This window comes from Buceros rhinoceros, unplaced genomic scaffold (genome assembly GCF_000710305.1).
Source record: "Buceros rhinoceros silvestris isolate BGI_N320 unplaced genomic scaffold, ASM71030v1 scaffold7205, whole genome shotgun sequence".
Classification (NCBI taxonomy): Eukaryota; Metazoa; Chordata; class Aves; order Bucerotiformes; family Bucerotidae; genus Buceros; species Buceros rhinoceros.
In genome coordinates this window covers 3,835-22,428 of record NW_010414471.1, presented here as the reverse complement: position 1 = coordinate 22,428, position 18,594 = coordinate 3,835, and the positions used below count along the sequence as shown (strand labels likewise).

Below are 18,594 nucleotides of genomic sequence, written 5' to 3'. Positions count from 1 at the left end.
TTTCCCTCCTGCCTCCTTCTCACTGATATTGCTCAGTCCCCCCCGCTCTGGCTGCAGAGGACTGTGCCAGAGCAGGATGGGGAATCCTGCCTGCGTTGGGCACGTAAGTCCTCCCTGTACCCACTGCATGATGGGGGGAAGCCATAGCAGGGGACTGCAGAAAGGATGCATGGGGACCTTCCCCACGCTGAGGAGTGCCAGAGCCATCTGGCCCCTCTGCCTCCTGGCTGCCTGCAGCACACTTAGTTTGGCTTATGTTCTTGGATGGCGCTTACAGCCTCCACACTTGTCTTGTGTTTTGTTGAAAGAAAAGCGAAAGGGCTTCTCTTTAGCATTTCAGCCCCTTCTGATGCTGGAATCCCCTGGCACTGCAAGCACTTGGGGAGCACCACAAATTGAGTCTTGCTCTGGTTGTCTTTGCTTGAAGCCCTGTAGGGCAAAGGGTGTAGAGGAGGGGAAGGGGCTGAAGAGGGTTCTCCCTTCAGCATGCCCTCATGTGCATCAGGCAGAGGTGCTGAGCCCTGTACCCCCTCTGTGCCAACCCAGGGGCAATGGTGGCACGTCCTTTCAGGACGAGTCCCCTTGCTCCAACAGGTTAAAACTACTGTGGAGCACCCTGCAGAGCTGGGAGGCCCTGCTGCTGGGAGAAAACAAACTGCAGCCCAACCCAGTGACGACAAAGTCTCTCCTATATTGAGCATAGTCTTAATTCTTGGCATCCGCAGCCCAAGTTATTTTAAACTTGTCTACAGCTGCCTGCTTGCCTTGGAGCCTTGTCCGTGAGTGCCCTGTGCTCATGGAGTTGTGCTTTTATGAATGCCTAGGCCTGTCCCAGAGCACTCTTTATTTAACTGAATGACGAAGAGAGAGCAGAGATGAAGCTCTCCCCCTTCCCCAGGGGTTCTCTGGCTGCTGGAGTAATTACCGTAACAGCAAAGCTGGAAAACCCCTTTTCTTATGTCCCTTCTGGCTCCCTGGCCTCTGGGTTGGGCTGTCAGGGCAGACAGTCTCTTTGCCCAAGAAAAAATGTTTTTTTTTTTTTGTGGTAAAACAGGCACACTGGTGAGAGGGGGAAAGGGGGATGTCTTTCCCGAAAATGGAGTTGGAGTAGGGTCTCCGCTCCTTCCGGGGGGGCGTTAACTGCTGTGTGTGGGGTAGGGAGCATTATGGGGCAAGCTGGTCCTGTCCTTTGGAGGTAAGAAGTCCCTGCTGTTCTGGGGTAAAACCCCCTGGAGACACCCCTGAGAGGTCACCATGGGGGTTTATGCTTTTCTCTAGGGGAGAGTGCTGGTTTCAGAGGCCTGTGTGAGGATCTCCAGGAAGGCATGCTGAGGCTATTGGCAGTTTTTCAGCCCCCAAGTTCTGCATCAGCACTGGGCTGCAGCCCCAGCACCTGCACTGAGTGCCTGGCCAGCTGCCTCTCGCCAGCAGCAGCCTGCAGTATTTCTGTAGAGCTTTCCTGAGCTGCGAGGGAAAAGAGGGCACATAAAACTGCTGCTTCAGCATGTGCATCTGTGCCCAGGGGTATTTAATCCTAGTGCTGATGCAGAAGAGGAGCCTGATGAGGCAGGAGAAAAGCAAAACAGCTGCCAGAGCAGATTTCCCTTATTTACTCCACTTCCCTCCTCCTTGGTTTGCCCTACACGTGTTATGAATTAGCCCTGCAGAAACAGATGATTACAGGCAGGACATGAGTTTGTATTTGATGCTGTAGCCTGTTGCAAATGCTGCACTGTTTTGTTCATTTTATTTTTTAACCAACAGATTGTAATTTATGCCTATGCAAGAAAAAGAAGACCAAGACAAATAAAGTGTCAAAACTGCTGTGAGTGGTTTGGGTGTTTTGCTGGTGAATTTGCTGGTGGGAATGGTGCAAAGCTGTTCTTGTAGCTCTTATTCTTTTACATATTCTTGTATATACTCTAGGGTCAGCAGTTTTCACCTTGTCATCAAGCATGCTTTGGGATGCAAAAACTGCTTGGAGTAATGATGAAAATGAGACTTACTCTTAACTCAAATTCCTTGGGACTTTGACTTCTAGAGGTCTAAGTTTGTGACAGACCACGGCTGCAAGCCTTCCCTGGGCATCAGTCCATCCTGTGACTTATGGGCACAAGCAGAACCTGGCTTGGCTCTGAGAAGCAGCAAAGGAGGCTGGGGCAAGAGGGAGGGCAAGGACAAAGCCTGACACAAACCACAATTAAGAGTAGCTGGAGGTTGCTCTCTGCCTTAAAATGGGCTGTAAATTACTCGGCAGGCAGCTAAGAGCAAGTACAAAGGCACTACTTCATTGTCCTCAGCATGAGGGAGTTAAAAGGCTGCAAAAAGGGAAAATTGAGTGGCTTGAGCCTGGGGAGGATCACACTGGTGTCTGCTTAACCAGCATGGGCTGGAGACAGGCTTGTCTTGAGGAGGACCTGCCCATGTGGGGTTGTCACAGGTGGTCATCCTAGGAAAAGGCTTGTTCTCTGCTGGGGCTGGAGCAGCCAGCTGCAGGAGGAGGAGAGGGCCTTTACTCCAGCTACCACCAGCTCCCAGCCCAACACTTACCTGTGTAGCAAAGGGCCATGCAGGTCAGGAAAAGCCTTCATGCGAACCTCTGAGATCCACTGAGGAGGCAGGAAGAGGCCCGCTCCAAGCTCTGAAAAGTCACACTGTATTTACAGGAAGAGGTGAGGTGCAAATTGCTGCAAGGGCCCAGGGAGCACAAGCCTATGCAGGCAGTGGCTGTGCTTGCTAAAACTGCATCCTCTAGCAACGCGACTCGGAGCTGGCCCCCAACTAATTGCTATAGCAGCTCTTCACTCACACACAGCACAGCTCATGTCATGCAGGCAGTCTCATTTCACCACGGCTGACATGAAGCACTAAATTTTAGGCAGAGTAAGAGCTGTCGGGGCTGTGCAGAGGCTCAGCAGTCCTGTGGTATGGGATGCCCTCCCCTGCCATCACTAGAAATGCAGCCTCCTCTCGTAGCCAGCAAAGGAGTGCGGTGCCAGGCAAACCTGCCTGGTCTGGCTTTTGGCAGTAAAGGGGCAAGCACTGGTTTTCCGGAAGGACAAAAAGCCACAAGATGTACTTTAACTTTTTTAAAATTTATTTTATAGATCACACCAGCCTGAGTGATCTTTGAATGCTGGTCACGAAAGAGAGATCACACCACCTCCTTTGCATGAACTGAAGTAAACCCTCTTCCAGTCTTGGCAGTCTCCTTCATTTGGAGCACAAGGAATGGAGAAAGAGAAAACCACCTGCAGCTCCCTGCTCCCCTCAGAAGCAGAGGGCGGGAAATCAGATGCAGTTTGATGCTGTGCTACAGGGCCAGAAGACAAACCAACCAGGCCCTGGTGCCCTGCTTAGCCACACTTCACACCCCCTCACAATGCGGGTGCTATTAGTGTTGTAGCCGCCTATAGTTCCTCCCTCGCCAGGAGAGTGCTGGTATGTAGGCACGTAGCTTGGAAAGGACTGTCTGAACTCCCCCTTCCACCCATGCTCAGGTCACTGCAGTCTCTAAGGCAAAGTACCCTCATCTCCAAACCACATTCCTCACCTCTCCCATGCCACTTAATGCTCTTGGAGTGCTGGTGTTGGCATGGGGAGCTGTGCTCTCTCCCACCCTGAGCCAGGTGAACTGGAATGAACTCCACACAGGTGCCACAGCATGAGAAACAGGAACAACCCGCTAAGGAGGGACAGAAACTTTACAGTCTCCCTCTAATTAAAAGAAAAGTCCTTCACTGGAGGAGGAAGCCCTCAAAGAAAGCGAGGCTGACCACAACTGCTGGGGACAGCAACGATTTGCTGAGGATGCCATCTCCTCCCTCAAAATACTCCCACATGCTCAAAAAGCCTGTCTCAAAATGCTCCCACAGCTCACCACAGACCAGTAGAGGATAACTCCTGCCCTCATGAGAGCCAAGCGAAGAGGCAGGGTTAGAAGAAAAAAGATCATCCTAAGCTGGGAATCGATCACTTGCACAACCAAGGGTTAAAAAAAAAATGGTAACAATGAAGATGCTTCTTCCTGGGCAAGCCAGAATTTGTCATTTAAAAATCCATGATCTTAAAAAAAATTTAAATACAAGTCAGAAAAATTACCACATACTTCCAAACCTGAAAGCACTTCTCTAAGTCTGGTACCAATTCGTCATTGCCCTCTTCAGCCAAGAGGGGAGAAGACAAATCCTATCTCTTCCATGGCCATGGCGAAGTTTGGCTGGTGAGGTCCAGAAAAAGATTTGTCAAATCTTGAAGTAAACAAAAACAAGGGGAGGTCACATTTGCTTGGTGTCTCTGTTCCCAGGTTCTATTACCACCTGTGATCTCTCTCTCTGCCGAGGTGGAGAAGGCTTTCTCTGGCTCAAGGGACAGACCAAGCGTTCCTGCACTATACTCTTAATACTGTCAATTGAGCTGCCGCAGCCTCCAGAGGCAGCAAGATTTGCTCCAACGTGCACTGAACAAACAACAGGACAAGCAACACGATTGGAAGGGGAACAGGAGAGGCAAATGACTGCCGTTTCATTCTGTCTCCAAGTGCTATCAACGTATTTGAGAAGGTTATTTGGTTTGGATTCCTCAGCTTAACATCCAGAACTGTTTCCCTCTTAGATCTCCAACTAATAACCATCTCCTTCAAACTTGAGTCACTACAACATTAAACGTGATTGGAAAGAGTTTAAGATGGGGGGGAATCCGGAAACACATTTGGCACGGGGCCACAGCGTTGAGGAAACAATGCCTTATGGAGCCATCCTAGGCGATGTGCTTTAACCTTTGCAAGTCTGAAACTTCAGGCGTTTGACAACCCCTGGATCTGAGACAGCACACAGGAGGAGAGCAGCAAGTCCTGTGGACAGAATGGGGTGAGGGAGGAGGGAGGCAGCTAACTGGCTCTTCTCAGTTCTATCCAGACTCTCCTCTCATCTTCATGCACACAAAATATAATAAAAACTAATAAGAATAAAAACTAAGCCCATAATGTACAAAAATGTGTTGACGGGGGAGGAGGAAGGTGTCCGTTACTCAGTTCTCTGTGTCTTACCACCTTCATTAGCTTATAAATTATGCTCCTCTCCATTGCTTCCTTCGGGGAGGAGGGATGATTCTTCTGCAGCCAATCAGCTGGGATGGGTTTTGGTTTAAGCTGCTCTGGATCTTTTGGATAAGAAATGAAGGGAAGGGGAGGAATTCCTCAGAGGGAGAAGAAGTAAGAAATTCAGCAGCCACTGGCAGGAGTCATGCAGGCTCCCTGAGACTTCACTTTATGGCGCTGACCCCCACGTCGCCGGCCTCCTCCTCCGACTTTTGACTGAAAAGCAAGTAGACAGACTTCAGTGCGAGGCAACCTCTGAATCACAGTATCATCACAGTGGGAGTTCAGATGGATTACACACATGTCCAGACAGCGGGAGGGCAGTTGTGACTGATCAGCTACCTGCCACTGCAGGAAGGAGATAAGGCAGACAGACACACCATGATGGAAGGAGGAGAGACAGATAGACCAGGAAGTTCAGACCTTCAAGCTGGGGAGGACCCAATTTCCCAATTTTCTGAACACTTCACTCCCATGAGAGTCAGCAGGTGCCATAGGGCTCAGCATCTGGGAAATCAAGGCCTCAGGCTCTCTTGGCTTTGTGCAGAATGGAAGGAGAGTCCCCCAACCCCCTCCCAGGGCTCTCTTGCTAATCTGACTCTGTTCCCAGTCTCAGGCCAGCAAGCCCACCATCCTCTTTTAAAGCAGCCAAATACCTTATTGCCCTCACGGATGTGGGGCTCTTCATCCAGTGCAGGCTGAGGGGAAGCAGCAAGGAGAAAGAGGCAGAGGTAAGCAAGAACAAAAGCAAGACAAACTCTCAGGGGGAGAGACAAAACAAAGAGCAAGCTGGGAGCACTACTTACAACCACAGTGATACTACAACAACCAAGGAGGAGACAGGGGATCAGTAAGAAGCCACAGGCATATGCCAAGGGACAGAACCCCGGTCAGAGGGCCCTATTTCAGCAGCCAGCCTGGCTCAAGAGTACAAGATTTGACCAATGAAAACTAAGAAAGGTAAAATTAAGAGGGGGAACACTAAGCCGGTCTCTTGACAGCGCTAGTTCCTGAACCTTTCACTTACTATGTAAGTACTCTAAAAGGAGAAGACATTTCTTCTGTCGGGAATAAAGCTGGTAAACAGTTCCCAAAGCCTGCAGTTAGAATTGAGTTTCTATTCCTTTCAGATCAGAAAAGGCTGTACGTATCCTTCCTGGACAAGCTGAGCTAAGTCCTAACTGACAAAACAAGCTGGATAAATTTTTCTCAAAAGAAATAAGCCTTTCCTCCTTCTTGGATGTCTCCATCCTCCCTCCCTGATGGGGCAGATGACCTGTGTCTGATAACACTACTACTAAGGTTTCTCTAGTGTAGGGATGTTCCACCTCTCATTCAGACAGCAGAGAACCATTCTGTGCCTGGCTGTTAGATGCTTCACTAGTTCAGCTCAGTATATGAAGACCCTTCTTCACCATGAGCACAGCCAAGTAGTGAAACGGGTTGCCAAAGGAGGTTGTGCAGTCTTCCTCCTTGGAGGCTTTTCAAGACGTGACTGGATAAAACCCTGAGCAACCTGGTGAGACCTCACAGCTAATCCTACTTAGAGAAGGAGGTTAGTCTAGACACTTCCTGAGGTCCAACCTGAATTGTCCCAGAACCCTAAGCTGCCAGCTGCTTCAGCCATGAGAAGTCCTCCAGTCATCAGAGAATTCTGATTTCTGCTGTGAGACTACTTATATTTGTATTTTATCTAGTCCAAAGGTGAGTCCAAGCGTATGAGGGGATAATGCTTGTGCTTTAGAGTGCCCTTCCTCCAACAGATGAAACCATGATGCAAACAGCTAGGACAGACATGGTGTCTTCCTCACTTACCAATGGCTGCAGGGCAGCAGGTGTCAGTGGCGCTGTGGCTGTTGAGGGGGCCTCATCCCCCGCTGGTGGGCCTCCAGCTGCTGTCCCAGCTAGGGGAACACCATCCTCTCGTTTTGTAACAGCTCCCTTCTTGGTTGACTGCATCTTGATCTGCTGTGGCTTGGAGTTCATTGGCGAGTTATTGGTGGTCTGGAGTAACTGCAAATTACAAAGGGAGAGCCCAAAATCAGCATTAAAATAGCAAGGCTGATCTGGGAAGGTTCAATGTTGCTTTTTAACAAACAGCTTTGAGAGAACTGATACCAATAGCCATTGGGAAAAGAATGCAGCAGCTCTTCAAAGAAATCTAGGCTCATGAGCTGCCTTCAAGAACCCTTAGAGTGTGGAAAGGGACACTCGGCTGAGGTGACAGTCCTCCTCAGTATGGCTCAAAGGGACCAGCTACAAGCTGTCAGAAAGAGACTAAGCTGTAAGAACCAGAGGCTCACACACCGCCTTTGCATTCCATCATTCACACCAGCTAAAGACCCACTACACGGCAAAGCACAATGGTCACCCACAACCCATGTCAGGGCTGACATCTGCGATCGAAGGACGGCCTCCTTCCTCAATATTCCAGAGCTATCTGGCTTCTCCTGCTGGCTTCTCAGCATCAAAAGTAGCTAATGGGCAAAAAGAAAGGTGGGCTTTTCAGCCTTTACCTTAGTGATGGTACCCACAGCTTTGGTGCGGCCTTCACGGAAGACCAGGCGCTGGTCTATATGCAAATATTCCGGGGTTTTGATGAAGCGAAAGTGCACCGTGGCTTTGTCCCCGGTCCGCAGGCAGTCCTTGTCCATGCTGAGAATTGTGGCCGTCTGACGGATGCTGCCACAATGCACTGTGAACGTAACGCACAAAAGCTTTCGGCGGCCAGTGCCATTAACGGAATAAGCTTCAGACAGACATCTAAGGCAGCTCTTGCTACCCTACAGCTAACAGCACTGAGTCTGGAATGTAAAAACCTACTGTGTACCAAAGACCAGATGGGTCACGCGGCTGCCTTTGTTCAGGCCTCAAAGAGGAAACGCACACAAGCTAGAACAGTTGCCTTTGAATAGAGACTTTCCTGAAACATCCTTAACAGAATCCTACGCGTCAACCAGCCAGCCTACAGGGCAGGACCTAAAATGAGTCTCTCAGTCAGCATTTGAAGCTGAAGAATCTTTGCACCATGGAGATCTGGCTCAGGCAGGCTCCAAGCACACCTGGAGTCACACACCTCCTTTTCACCTACAGCCTTTGGCGCTCTCCTCTGTCAGCTCCCTCCCCTTCCTCTAATGCATTGCAGGGAACGGTCAAACCAGGAACTGTTGCTTATACTCAGGCTGTCAGACCCACCAAGAGAAAAATCATCTTAGATGATACAGAGCTGATATAAACTGTTACCACTGGGAAACAAAGATGAGACAGTACTGAGACACACACCCATGGCCTGATAGCGTGGGCTGATGGTGGTGGGGTGATGGAGCACCAGGATCTCTGCTTCAAACTCCCACGATGCTTGAGGATTCAGGCGGGGTGACACCATTACCATGCCTTTCCGAATGGAAGAACGCTTGATCTGGAAAGTGGAGACATGAAAAACCTTAGGTGTGATTCTCCAGGGAAGAAATTTGCTCCTCTGGCTGACTGCATCCGGAAGGATCCTAAGGGATTTCACCAACACTAACTCGTGCTCACCAAAAGGCAAAGCTAAAGCTATTTAGCAGTATGTAACGATGTTATGCAAAGGTTGCAAAAGTCAAGCTCAGTGAAGTTTCTGAGGAAGCTTTAGTTAGAGTGCTGGGAGTGCTGGACACTGACGCAGAAGTTTTAACTCACTGAACCTTTAAAAGCATGATGTCTGTTAACACAAAATGGTAAGACTGAACACAGGAAGTTCTGTATAGCTTAAACTGTATCCCCCCAAACTCTGTGCAGCTTCTATTGACAGAAACCTCTCACCAGAGGAATCACATCAAATTCGGTTAATCTTTAAACCCCAAATCCTGCAGCTGGTCCTACTAGCTGAGAGGAATAGTGTAAACTCCCTGCCTAGGCCACTAACACAGTTGCAGCACAAGAGGAGACTTTTCTTGCAAAGCCTCTGCATTGCTACTCGCCTCCAACGCTATGTCTCACTTCTTTAGGTCCCTATTACCTGGCAGCTGTTGGGTGCAGCAGTCGGGAGACAGGACCCACAGAGGTTCTATGGGATTTTAATGCGCTGTGAAACGAGGCAGTTGAGGTTTGCAGAAGCAGTATGATTGCAGCTGAACTCCAAAAGCACTCTAAGATTAGGAGGGTGGTTCCTGTTTTAGAAGTCTAGGGCAGATCATCTCACCTTTTTCAAAGCGAAGGAGGCAGTCTGGCCTCCCCGCACTTCTTTGACGGGCATTCTCTTGCGGTGGATGGACTTGACGGCAATAGGTAGAAAGTTGCCAAGGGGATCTGGCCCCAGCAGCAGGGTGTCATTTAGCTTGATCAGGCCTCTCAGTGTCGTCCCAGACACAACTGTTCCTACACCCTATGCCAAAAAAGAAAAAAACAGTAATTGGCGCTACTCACCCAGGCTAGCAGTAGAGCTCTAGAACTTCCCTCTCTATGGAAGATGTCGTCTTCAACCCGAAAGAGGGAGAAGAAAATTCTTCCAAATACGAGGCTCCTTACCGGAACAGAGTAAGTATCATCTATCTGGAATTCTGCTGGCTCCTCTTCCCTGTAACTGGTCCGTGGAGACAAGAGATTAAGAAACATCTTCAGCAAATCTAGGTTCTCCCCGGTGACATTTGAAATCTGGAAAATAGGGCACATCCTGTAAAGGAAAATGGACGAAAATGAAGTTAGTTCTCCTCCTTGCCTGGAATTCCACACGCAGAGAGACAACAAAAATCTTGGGGCTGATTTCCATACACAGTGCTAGCAAGGGAAAGCCCGGCAAGCAGTCAGATGCTCAACACCCCATGTTTGAACATCTGCAACATTGCCTTTGCCTTCTAATGACATTCAGGAATAGGTGTAAGGTTCCAGGACTGAAGGAAGCCGAGTACCCTGCCATCTTCTGCAGACTGCCCAGAAGCAGCCTCTCATTTCTGTCTCAGAGAGTGGAACACAAGCTGGTGAATCTTGGAATCAACACATTCTCATGGAATCACCACATCACATGGCAGATGCAACCTTCACACATCTAGACAATGGGACTCTCTTTCTGAACCTTCTCACCCAGTCTCCAAATAGGATTGAAAGAGAAACATCTCTCCTCTACTCCCATTACCTCTCTGAGCTGAAGTTGGAGGCTGTTACAATGACATCATCCTTGCTCTGAACCAGCACGGGAATCTTCCTGCACCCTGGGGACTTCAGCAGTCGCTGTAACAGCTTCAGGGTTTCTTAAAGGGTGAAATGGATATTGTTAGGGCAGCATCTCCTGTCTTTACAAATCGCTCTTGTGGGGTCTCTTCCCGAAGGGAGACTGGCACTCTTGCCACAAACAGATAGGAAAAGATGGCTAAAGGTGCATGAGTGAGACTGAATTCGCTGCAGCCCAGGCAGGACTCAGAAGCCATCCCATCTTCCATTTCATGCCAGCTAGCCTGCTGGCAAGCGACACCGTACATGAACAGATACACATCTTTGCATCTGCAAGTGCAATGCTGTGAAGTAGACATTTTATAGCTGTCTATTAAGCAGCTTTAAGCAGTTACAAGCTATTTCCTCTTTCTATAAAGGATTTTTCATATTGAGTTCAACGAAAATCAGCAGCACTCAGGAATTTAAATATTTGAGAATGCGTGAATTAGAAATCAATTTTGACCAAACAAACCTCAACATGCTTTCCCTGGCAATCAGCCTGCCCTAGAAGGCTACAGAAGCATGAAAAAGGTAAAAATCACCATCACTGACTAGTGCAGGTGGACCAGATCCAGAAATAAATATTTTGGGACAAATCTCATGGCTCCCAAGTTTGATCTTTTGCCTTTTTAAAATTCATTTTGTAAGCCTCATATCTATCAGCCAGCAGGGGCATTACCTGACGCGCTCAGAATCAGCCTCCTGCAAAGTACCTACAATAAATGAGGGCGAAAAAAAGGCTAGGAAGGGCTTAAAAGAGTAAGTCATTTATATTCCACAATTGTTATCCAATTAGATGTTTTTTGTAAACAAATGATTGCCTGTGGGTAAGTGATGTTTTGGATACAGAAACAAAAACATTTAATCATGCCACCTGCTCTTCACAGATACGCTTAAGCCGAATCTTGTGTTTAATTTAAACAGGACATGACACAGGAGTAGCTTCTCCCAGGAGCAGCACTTCTCTCCTCACCCTGAGCCAAACATTCTCCTTCCTTCCTACCTATTTTCTTATGGTCAGGCCTTAAATTTATTTGCCAAACATCTATTATAGAGACATTTAGATTATCTTCTGCTCACATGCATCTGTTTACCTGAGACATATTTAGGATTTTTACAACAATGAACTAACCACAGACAGTATCAGGAGCACTTTCCTGATTCTTAGGACTCAATGCAAAAAAAACAAAAAATTGCTCCAATTAGCAATCAGCATGTTCCTGAAGGTGTGAGAAATGCATCAAGAGAATTTTAAAGGAGAGAGTTAGTCACAGCCTGAAAAACTGTCAAGCACATGTTAAAGGTACATTGCTGGGGTTAAAGGTGCTGCTTTGACTGCTGCTGAGCAAAAAATTTGCTAGCTCCTGCCGCTCACTGCCGTCCCTCCTTATGTCTAGTCCAGTGCTACTACCACAGCCCACATATGCAGCCACTTTGAACCGTGATCTATGAAGTGTTGGTTAGTTGTTCAGACAGAGGAAGGAGCTGCCGCAGTTATGCCAGCATATCTCAGAAGCACCCAGGTGAGGAGGATGTAAAAAGCAGCTGCCCCTTCACCTAAGGGCTGCTGGACAACAGGTCTGATCGCAGCTTAAGATCACACTCAAACCATGGGCAAAGAGGAAAGCAGCTTTCAAGAGAACTTCCAGACTTTCCCTCCAGGTTTAAATACCCAGAGAGAAATCAAAGCCACAACATCAACTGTTTGCTTCTCCCCTTAAAGCTCAATTCAGCAAAACCCAGTAGCAAACCCTTTTGGGTTCCCCAGCTGAGTCCCCCAACTCGGGTAATTTTGAAACTGTGACTACAGCTGAACTTCCTGCAAAATGGACAAGTAAAAAGGATATATTTCTGGAAGGTGTTTAAGATGCAGCCAAGAGCAGACGAAGCATCTTTCCTCCAGCAGTAATTCCTCAAACCAAGCACTGAACAACAGCACGTACAGAGGTAAGAAACAGCACTGGAGAGAGCTTGTAGGACTCACCTTGCAGGATGTTGGCAGGGCACATGTCGATCTTGGTCACCACAACAAAGACGGGAACGTTAAGTGCAAGCGCCAGGCCCAAGTGCTCCTTGGTCATTCCAACAATCCCAGCGTTACTGCCAACCTACACCAGGGATACAAGATATGGCGATGCAAATGCTACTCCTGCAGTGAGCTGGGTTACAGAGAAGGTCTTGTGCCAGATGTGCAGTAGGTTGTGATTAGGTTGTGGAAGCATCATTGGGAACGTATGAGCAGACCCAGCTCATTTCAGGTGCTGTTGGGCATCGGCTAAGGACACATTGCTCTCATTTTTCACAAAGTGTTCTGAAGTTTAGAAATCTTTCAGTTTTCAAGAAACATACACCTCGGGTCTGTCTGAGACTGACAGTCCTGGGGCACTTGCCTCAGAGCCCTGGCTAGATATCCAGAGTGGTTGCTGCTCTCCACCTCTGGGAGATGCTGCCTCCCTCCACAACCCCCCAGGACACCTTTGCAAAAGGAAAGAAGCTGTGAACTGCCCCACTCCTGCTGGTACTGTACATCTTTCCTGCTACCTACCATAAGCATGCAGAAGTCGGGTAAATGGCCGGTCATGCCAAAGACGGTGGTTTTCAGGTACTTTTCATGACCAGCCAGGTCAATGAAAGTAATGACCTTGGTGGATTTCTCACAGATCTTCGTCCATTCCAAGCTGCCACCATGGCTGTCGGGCTTGTTCACCACGTTGCCCTCACTGTCGAAGCCCAGAATGTCATTGCCCACACTGCTGGTGCGGCCTGACTCAATCTCATGCTTATGGCGGAAAAGCTTTTGCCGAGCAAAGCCTCGGCCATTGTCTAGTTCACCGTGTGTCAAGACACCCAGCAACGTGCTCTTTCCTGCATCCACATTGCCAACGACTGCTACCCTGGAGGGGAAAGGAAAAACGGACGTGGTAAAATCTGATACCTGAAGAAACAAACAAGCAATCACAAAAAAAAAAAACCCAAACACCACTGCTCCTGCAAATAACTAACATTTCCCCCTAACCTCCACACAGAGATTCAAAATGTTATACCTTCCAAGCAGAGCAGAGATTCTTTCACAGTTATTACTTAACAGTGGGAAGCCCAGACTCTGGGGACTGGGATATGGAAGACTGTGGAAACATGTCACTGGTGTTCAGAACACAGTCAGCTGAATCCAGCATTACCTGATGCCACACAGAATACCTCTTTTCTAACTCCTAGTCTCTGCAATCCAACATAGACACTGCAGAAATTAAAAAAAAAAAGACTCCATCCCAACTGCGTCTAGAATACCTCTGCCTTTCTCATATTCCTCATCTTGCAATAGCACCAGGTGCTAGGGAGAGCACAGAAATTTAAATTGCTGTTCCCAGAAAAGGAAAAGCTCAAAAGGCAATGAAACATTTTAAAGGAAAATCCTCTCCTAGAGCAATCTCCTTCCTTGTCTCTGATAAAGGTGGCCATTATGGCTGTTGGCAAATGTTGGAAAACTACTCCATCGAGGTCTGGGCAGACTCTCACGTCACGTTACACAAGGTATTATACATCCATTAAAAGGTGACTTGGATCATTGCAGTCTTGGAAGAGAACTGAAGCCTTAGTACGGTATTCCAGCAGCGTGCGTATATACACACACATACAGAGATGCACACATGTGACTCTCCCCCGGAATTCCAGCCCACAAAAGATCCCCAAACTGTGAAGCTGTCACCCAGACAGCAACAGCCCTCAGCTAAACACAGGCAGACCTCCACAAACAGTTTGTTCACAAAAGAGACAGCAACAACAACAAAAGGGTGGTTTCATTAGCAAGGAGTGGTCAAGCTCAATTCTCTTTGTTGGGTAGCTACAACACCCAGACTCGAACCAGCGTTGCTGGCTCAGCATCACCGACTGCTCACGTGGTAAAAATGCAGCTGGGCTGCTGATTAACCCTGTCTCCACCCTGCTCCTCACCTGACCTCCAGGAAGTCGTTGTCACCCACACGTTTCCGAACGAGGTAGTCCCGCACCTTGCCCCCTGCTTCCTGGTGCTCCCGCAGGAGGATCACGTCTGCCTCGATCTGCTCTGCCATGCTCTTCAAGGTGGCATAGGATGCTTCCATGTCTGCCTCGCTCAGACCGTATTCAGTCCCATCTAGCATGGCATTAAGGAGACAAAGGACAGTCAGTGAGCACCACCTTGCAACAGCCAGCAGCGGCGTCATTCTGCATGGGACTTTCACACTGAACAGGATTTGTATGTGGACTGGAGATGTCAGACAAGCAAAGAGAATAAGCACACTTTGCCCAAAAGACAAAAGGACGGTCTTCACTCAAAGTCTTAAAAGATACTAGAAAAGCACCATCTAGAAGAGTTTTCTCCACAATTTGTACAAGCAAATATGGATTGGCAAGAAAGCCGTGTTTCTAAATCCTTTACTTCATATGCTGAAGGTACTTTGTGTGCAATTTCCTTCAGTCAGATAAAACATCCCCTCTCATATTGCAATAAAGGGAAAAGCATTCACAAAAGGAAAGCTCTGACTGAAATATCACCACAATTAACCAGTGAACGTGGGACCAGTTTAAACAACCAGCTTATTTTATAAAACCACATCCCAAGTGCACATTTTTCTGCAAGTCTGGCCTGCACAGCAATTTCTTTAGCCCTCAAGTACTCCAGTTAAAACAACTTTTTTGGCATGTCTCACTGACTTCGTCCTGGCACTTGAAAGAAATGCTGACAGCACATGAGGCCAGAAAAAACCCAAGGAGGTACTGCTGCTTTTGAAGAGCCCACACAACCAAAGAGCTGACAGCCAGAGCAAGCCAGGAGTGACTACCTAGACAGTTTCGAGGCCACCACAGCTCTGAGCTTCTCTCCAAACCCAGGTGCTGAGGAACTACACAGATTTCAGGCCAGAATCTCCTCTGTGGATAAAAAAAAACAAACCAACAAACAAAGGTGGAGAGCCACATAGCACCCGAATGACCAAAGCTGTTGCTGTGTGTGCTTTCACACGCATGGCTGACGCATCAGGTAAGCAGGAACTGCAGTTTGCATGAAGTAATCAGCATTTTAACTACTGCACAGCTCTACAACAAGTATGGTTGCTGGGTGATTTCCACCTAGCTCATAAGCTGGCCGAGAAGCTGTTGAGATGGTGGGAAAAACAAGAAGTGCCAGCTGGGGTCTTGGGTCACAGAAGGGGAATGAGAAGTAGGGGACAGGAGAGGGAGAAAGTGACGGGTCACTACCAATAAGGCAGTGAACTTGCTGGCAGTCTTCACTCACTTCTCAGTCATCTGAGTCAGGTATCCACAATGATCAAAATCATAAACACTCAAAGTGAATGAGAAGGAGCGACGGCGGCAGGGTTATCAAGATTTTTTGTGTTGGCTAGTGTTCCAAATTTACAGAAGAGATCCCCTCTTCCTTGACTATGCAGCAACCCAAATGAAGCTTTAGCTCATATTTTAAGAAACAAATGCCTATTTCTAAGTACATCATTGCAACAGCCACCCGTTAATGCCCATCCTAGAAGAGAGCACAGTTACTAGCCTAACTAGCTAGACTAGACTAGCTAGCTGCAGATGTGGTTATCCTAAACACCAAGGAGTCAGACTACACATGGGAGGCTGCCTTGGAGGTGAGAGTGTTCTCTCTGTGATACTGGCTGCATCAACACTGGTCATCTAACCCTGAACTCTCTGCTGTGTTGGCTGCTTCACAAGACACCAAGAAAACCCCAAAACCACACAGTTCAGAGGCAACACAACTCTTCCTCCATTATCTCAGCCAACCCTGGCACTGAGACCAGAGTTTTGTGTTCTTCCTCACAGTAACTAGTAGAATGTCTGATCATAACAACTGGATGTCCAGCAGATATCTCATATACTTAAAAGATGCCTTTAGCCTTATGATAACACTAGACGATTTTTTTTTCATTCAGAAAAGAAATTTCAGTTGCAAATCAGGGACACATTCAATGTTATTTTACCAGCATCAGATGCAATGATTCAAACTGTGGAAATGAACAAAGAGGTAATCCACGCTAACTGCTAAGATCTGGAAAGGCAAATGACTACAGTCACACCCAAGTTAATGCGACAATAAAGGCCTCTTGCTGAGAAGAGGAAGTAGTAGTAGAGACACACACTGAGGAAGAAAGTCAGCAGCATATATTTTGGCTATCTGAAGTATCTCAAATACACTCCTGTGGGGTAAAACCACTGTTATTTACAATGGAGAAGTGAAGAAAACCAGACAGAACAAGACCTCCACGAGACATCGAGGATGTCTGTACTAAAACTGTTACTACAATTTCAGATCTTTTGAATTTCAGATCCTAGTGTGCCCAGACAACTTATGTCTTATTTCCAAAAAAGAACTTGTTTGATTTTATACATAAAATACGCTTAGCTCCATAAGACAGTTTCTGGCAGGAATAAAATAAAAGAATTTGTCCCACATGTTCTGCTATACTTTAGGGAAGTTTCCAAGTTATCCTGGAGAAGTAAGTACTACTTTCAGCAGCAGTCCAGTTAGATGAACTAGGTTTTTCTTATAATTTTAAAGGATTTTGCTGTTTTCCTGAGGAAGCTATACTCACCTGATCCTTGACCAATGACATAGATGGTCTCCCCACATCCCTCATCAATTCTCTCTGACATCTGCCGGAGCAAACTGTCATACTGCTCTGAAGTTGGACTCACCATCACCAGCTGGAAAAAAGATTTAATATCCATTTGCAGGTGTCAGGCAAACACTGTCAAAACCAGCTTCAGTTGTAAGGACAATCAATCCGTGTGCTTTATTGAAAGAGAAGAGCTTGATTTTAAGGACCACTTTCTGGTGGTTTCTTTTCGTTGTTTTTTTTTTTTTCCAAACCAGCTTTGCTGGTAGCTGTTTCCTTGTGACACTGCCCAAAGGTATTTCTCTGAGCTCAGAGTTCATTTATGTTGGAAGATACACTTCAAAGCAAATAAGAATACCAAGCATCTCATTTTGAAATAACCAATGCTTAAAAGCCACATTTAAGGGAACATCCCACTTCTACTTCTGTGTATGTGTTTTCACGAGAGGAAAACAGAAAGGGGAGGAGATATTTTCTCCAAAGAAATTCCTTAACTGGGTGCTCCACAGTCTCCGATGCACATAGTGCCACTGCTCCCCTAAAGCATGACAGGACAGCCAGACAGTGCCAGCCAGACCTCACTGCACAGCACCAAAACCTAGAGCATCTCCTAAGTCTTTCTCATACTTGGTCTCCCCTTTTGTCTTCTGAGGGGGCAGAGGGGAGACAGAGAACATGGATGAGCATTATTCTCAAACTCCTAACAAAACTGTTGGTACTTCACCCTACAGTGCCAAGAGGCAGATACACAAAGAAGCTTGTACGAGCGTATTTGGACATTTCACCAGTGGAGAGCTGCAGTTTTGCAAGTCAGCAGCTGTGTTACCAAGCTTTGACTGCAGTTAATGCAACAACCACACTTCCTTTGCCCTTCCCTGCAGAGGCACCAAGAGAAGGAAAAAGTGGACAGAAACAAAGTGGAAAATGAGGACAACAAGACAGCGCTTCAGGAAGGATGTTTCTTAGAACAGAACGGTGTAGCACCGTTGCTGGCAAGCACCTATGTTCCTCATACAGTACAGCTGAGGACACTCACACAATGACAATTGCCACAATGGTGGTGTAGCAGTTTCAGACCAGGGAGACCTTCATCACCCATTCAAGACAGATTGGCTACCTGCTCTGTGGCTGCCGCCATGGTTACAAATCAGTTAGTGGCCAAGCACCCCGGTACAGCGGCTCAATAGCCGTGACGATTGAGACATGCATTTCTGTTACAAAGGCACTTATTACTAAGAGTTGTAAAGGCTATCCACTACCAACAGCCCTACGGGTAGGCAGGCCTGTGCCACACTACAACACTCAGGGAAATCCATACTTCCACTAGCTGTCCTTCCAGACATGTTCCAAAATCGTGCCCAGAAAGATGTACTCCCCTTCACTACGCACTCAGGCCAGTCTGAAAGCTGTGCTAATTTGCCTAAAACATATGGTTCACGTCAGTTCACAGTGATTACATCTTCAAGCCTGCCCAACATTCTCTACTAACACAACCTGACTTGCTAGCATAGATAACACAATGTGGCTTCAAGGAAGAACCACATTGACCACCTACTACTACGTAGCTGGAGAAGACCTTTAGTAGAATATCTGGAATGTAAGGGAACCCAAACCCCACAAATTACACTTAAGCAGCTTTCAAAACTGCAGTGATGCATGCACTGGGAAAACTGAAGCACAGACAGCAAGTGCTGG

The 18,594-nt window shown here is 47.3% G+C and overlaps 1 protein-coding gene across 1 annotated transcript; it reads right to left on the bottom strand.

Moving 5' to 3' along the window:
• Nucleotides 1-4,647: 4,647 nt before the first annotated feature.
• GTPBP1 (GTP binding protein 1) lies at nucleotides 4,648-16,984 on the bottom strand. Its single transcript, XM_010137096.1, has 11 exons — nucleotides 16,876-16,984; nucleotides 14,237-14,417; nucleotides 12,831-13,179; nucleotides 12,270-12,393; nucleotides 10,209-10,323; nucleotides 9,605-9,749; nucleotides 9,279-9,461; nucleotides 8,381-8,516; nucleotides 7,615-7,793; nucleotides 6,914-7,111; nucleotides 4,648-5,314 (listed from the first exon to the last, which is right to left on the bottom strand). The coding sequence occupies exons 1-11, from the start codon at nucleotides 16,979-16,981 to the stop codon at nucleotides 5,222-5,224; spliced, it is 1,809 nt and encodes a 602-aa protein (XP_010135398.1). The 5' UTR covers nucleotides 16,982-16,984; the 3' UTR covers nucleotides 4,648-5,221.
• Nucleotides 16,985-18,594: the final 1,610 nt, after the last annotated feature.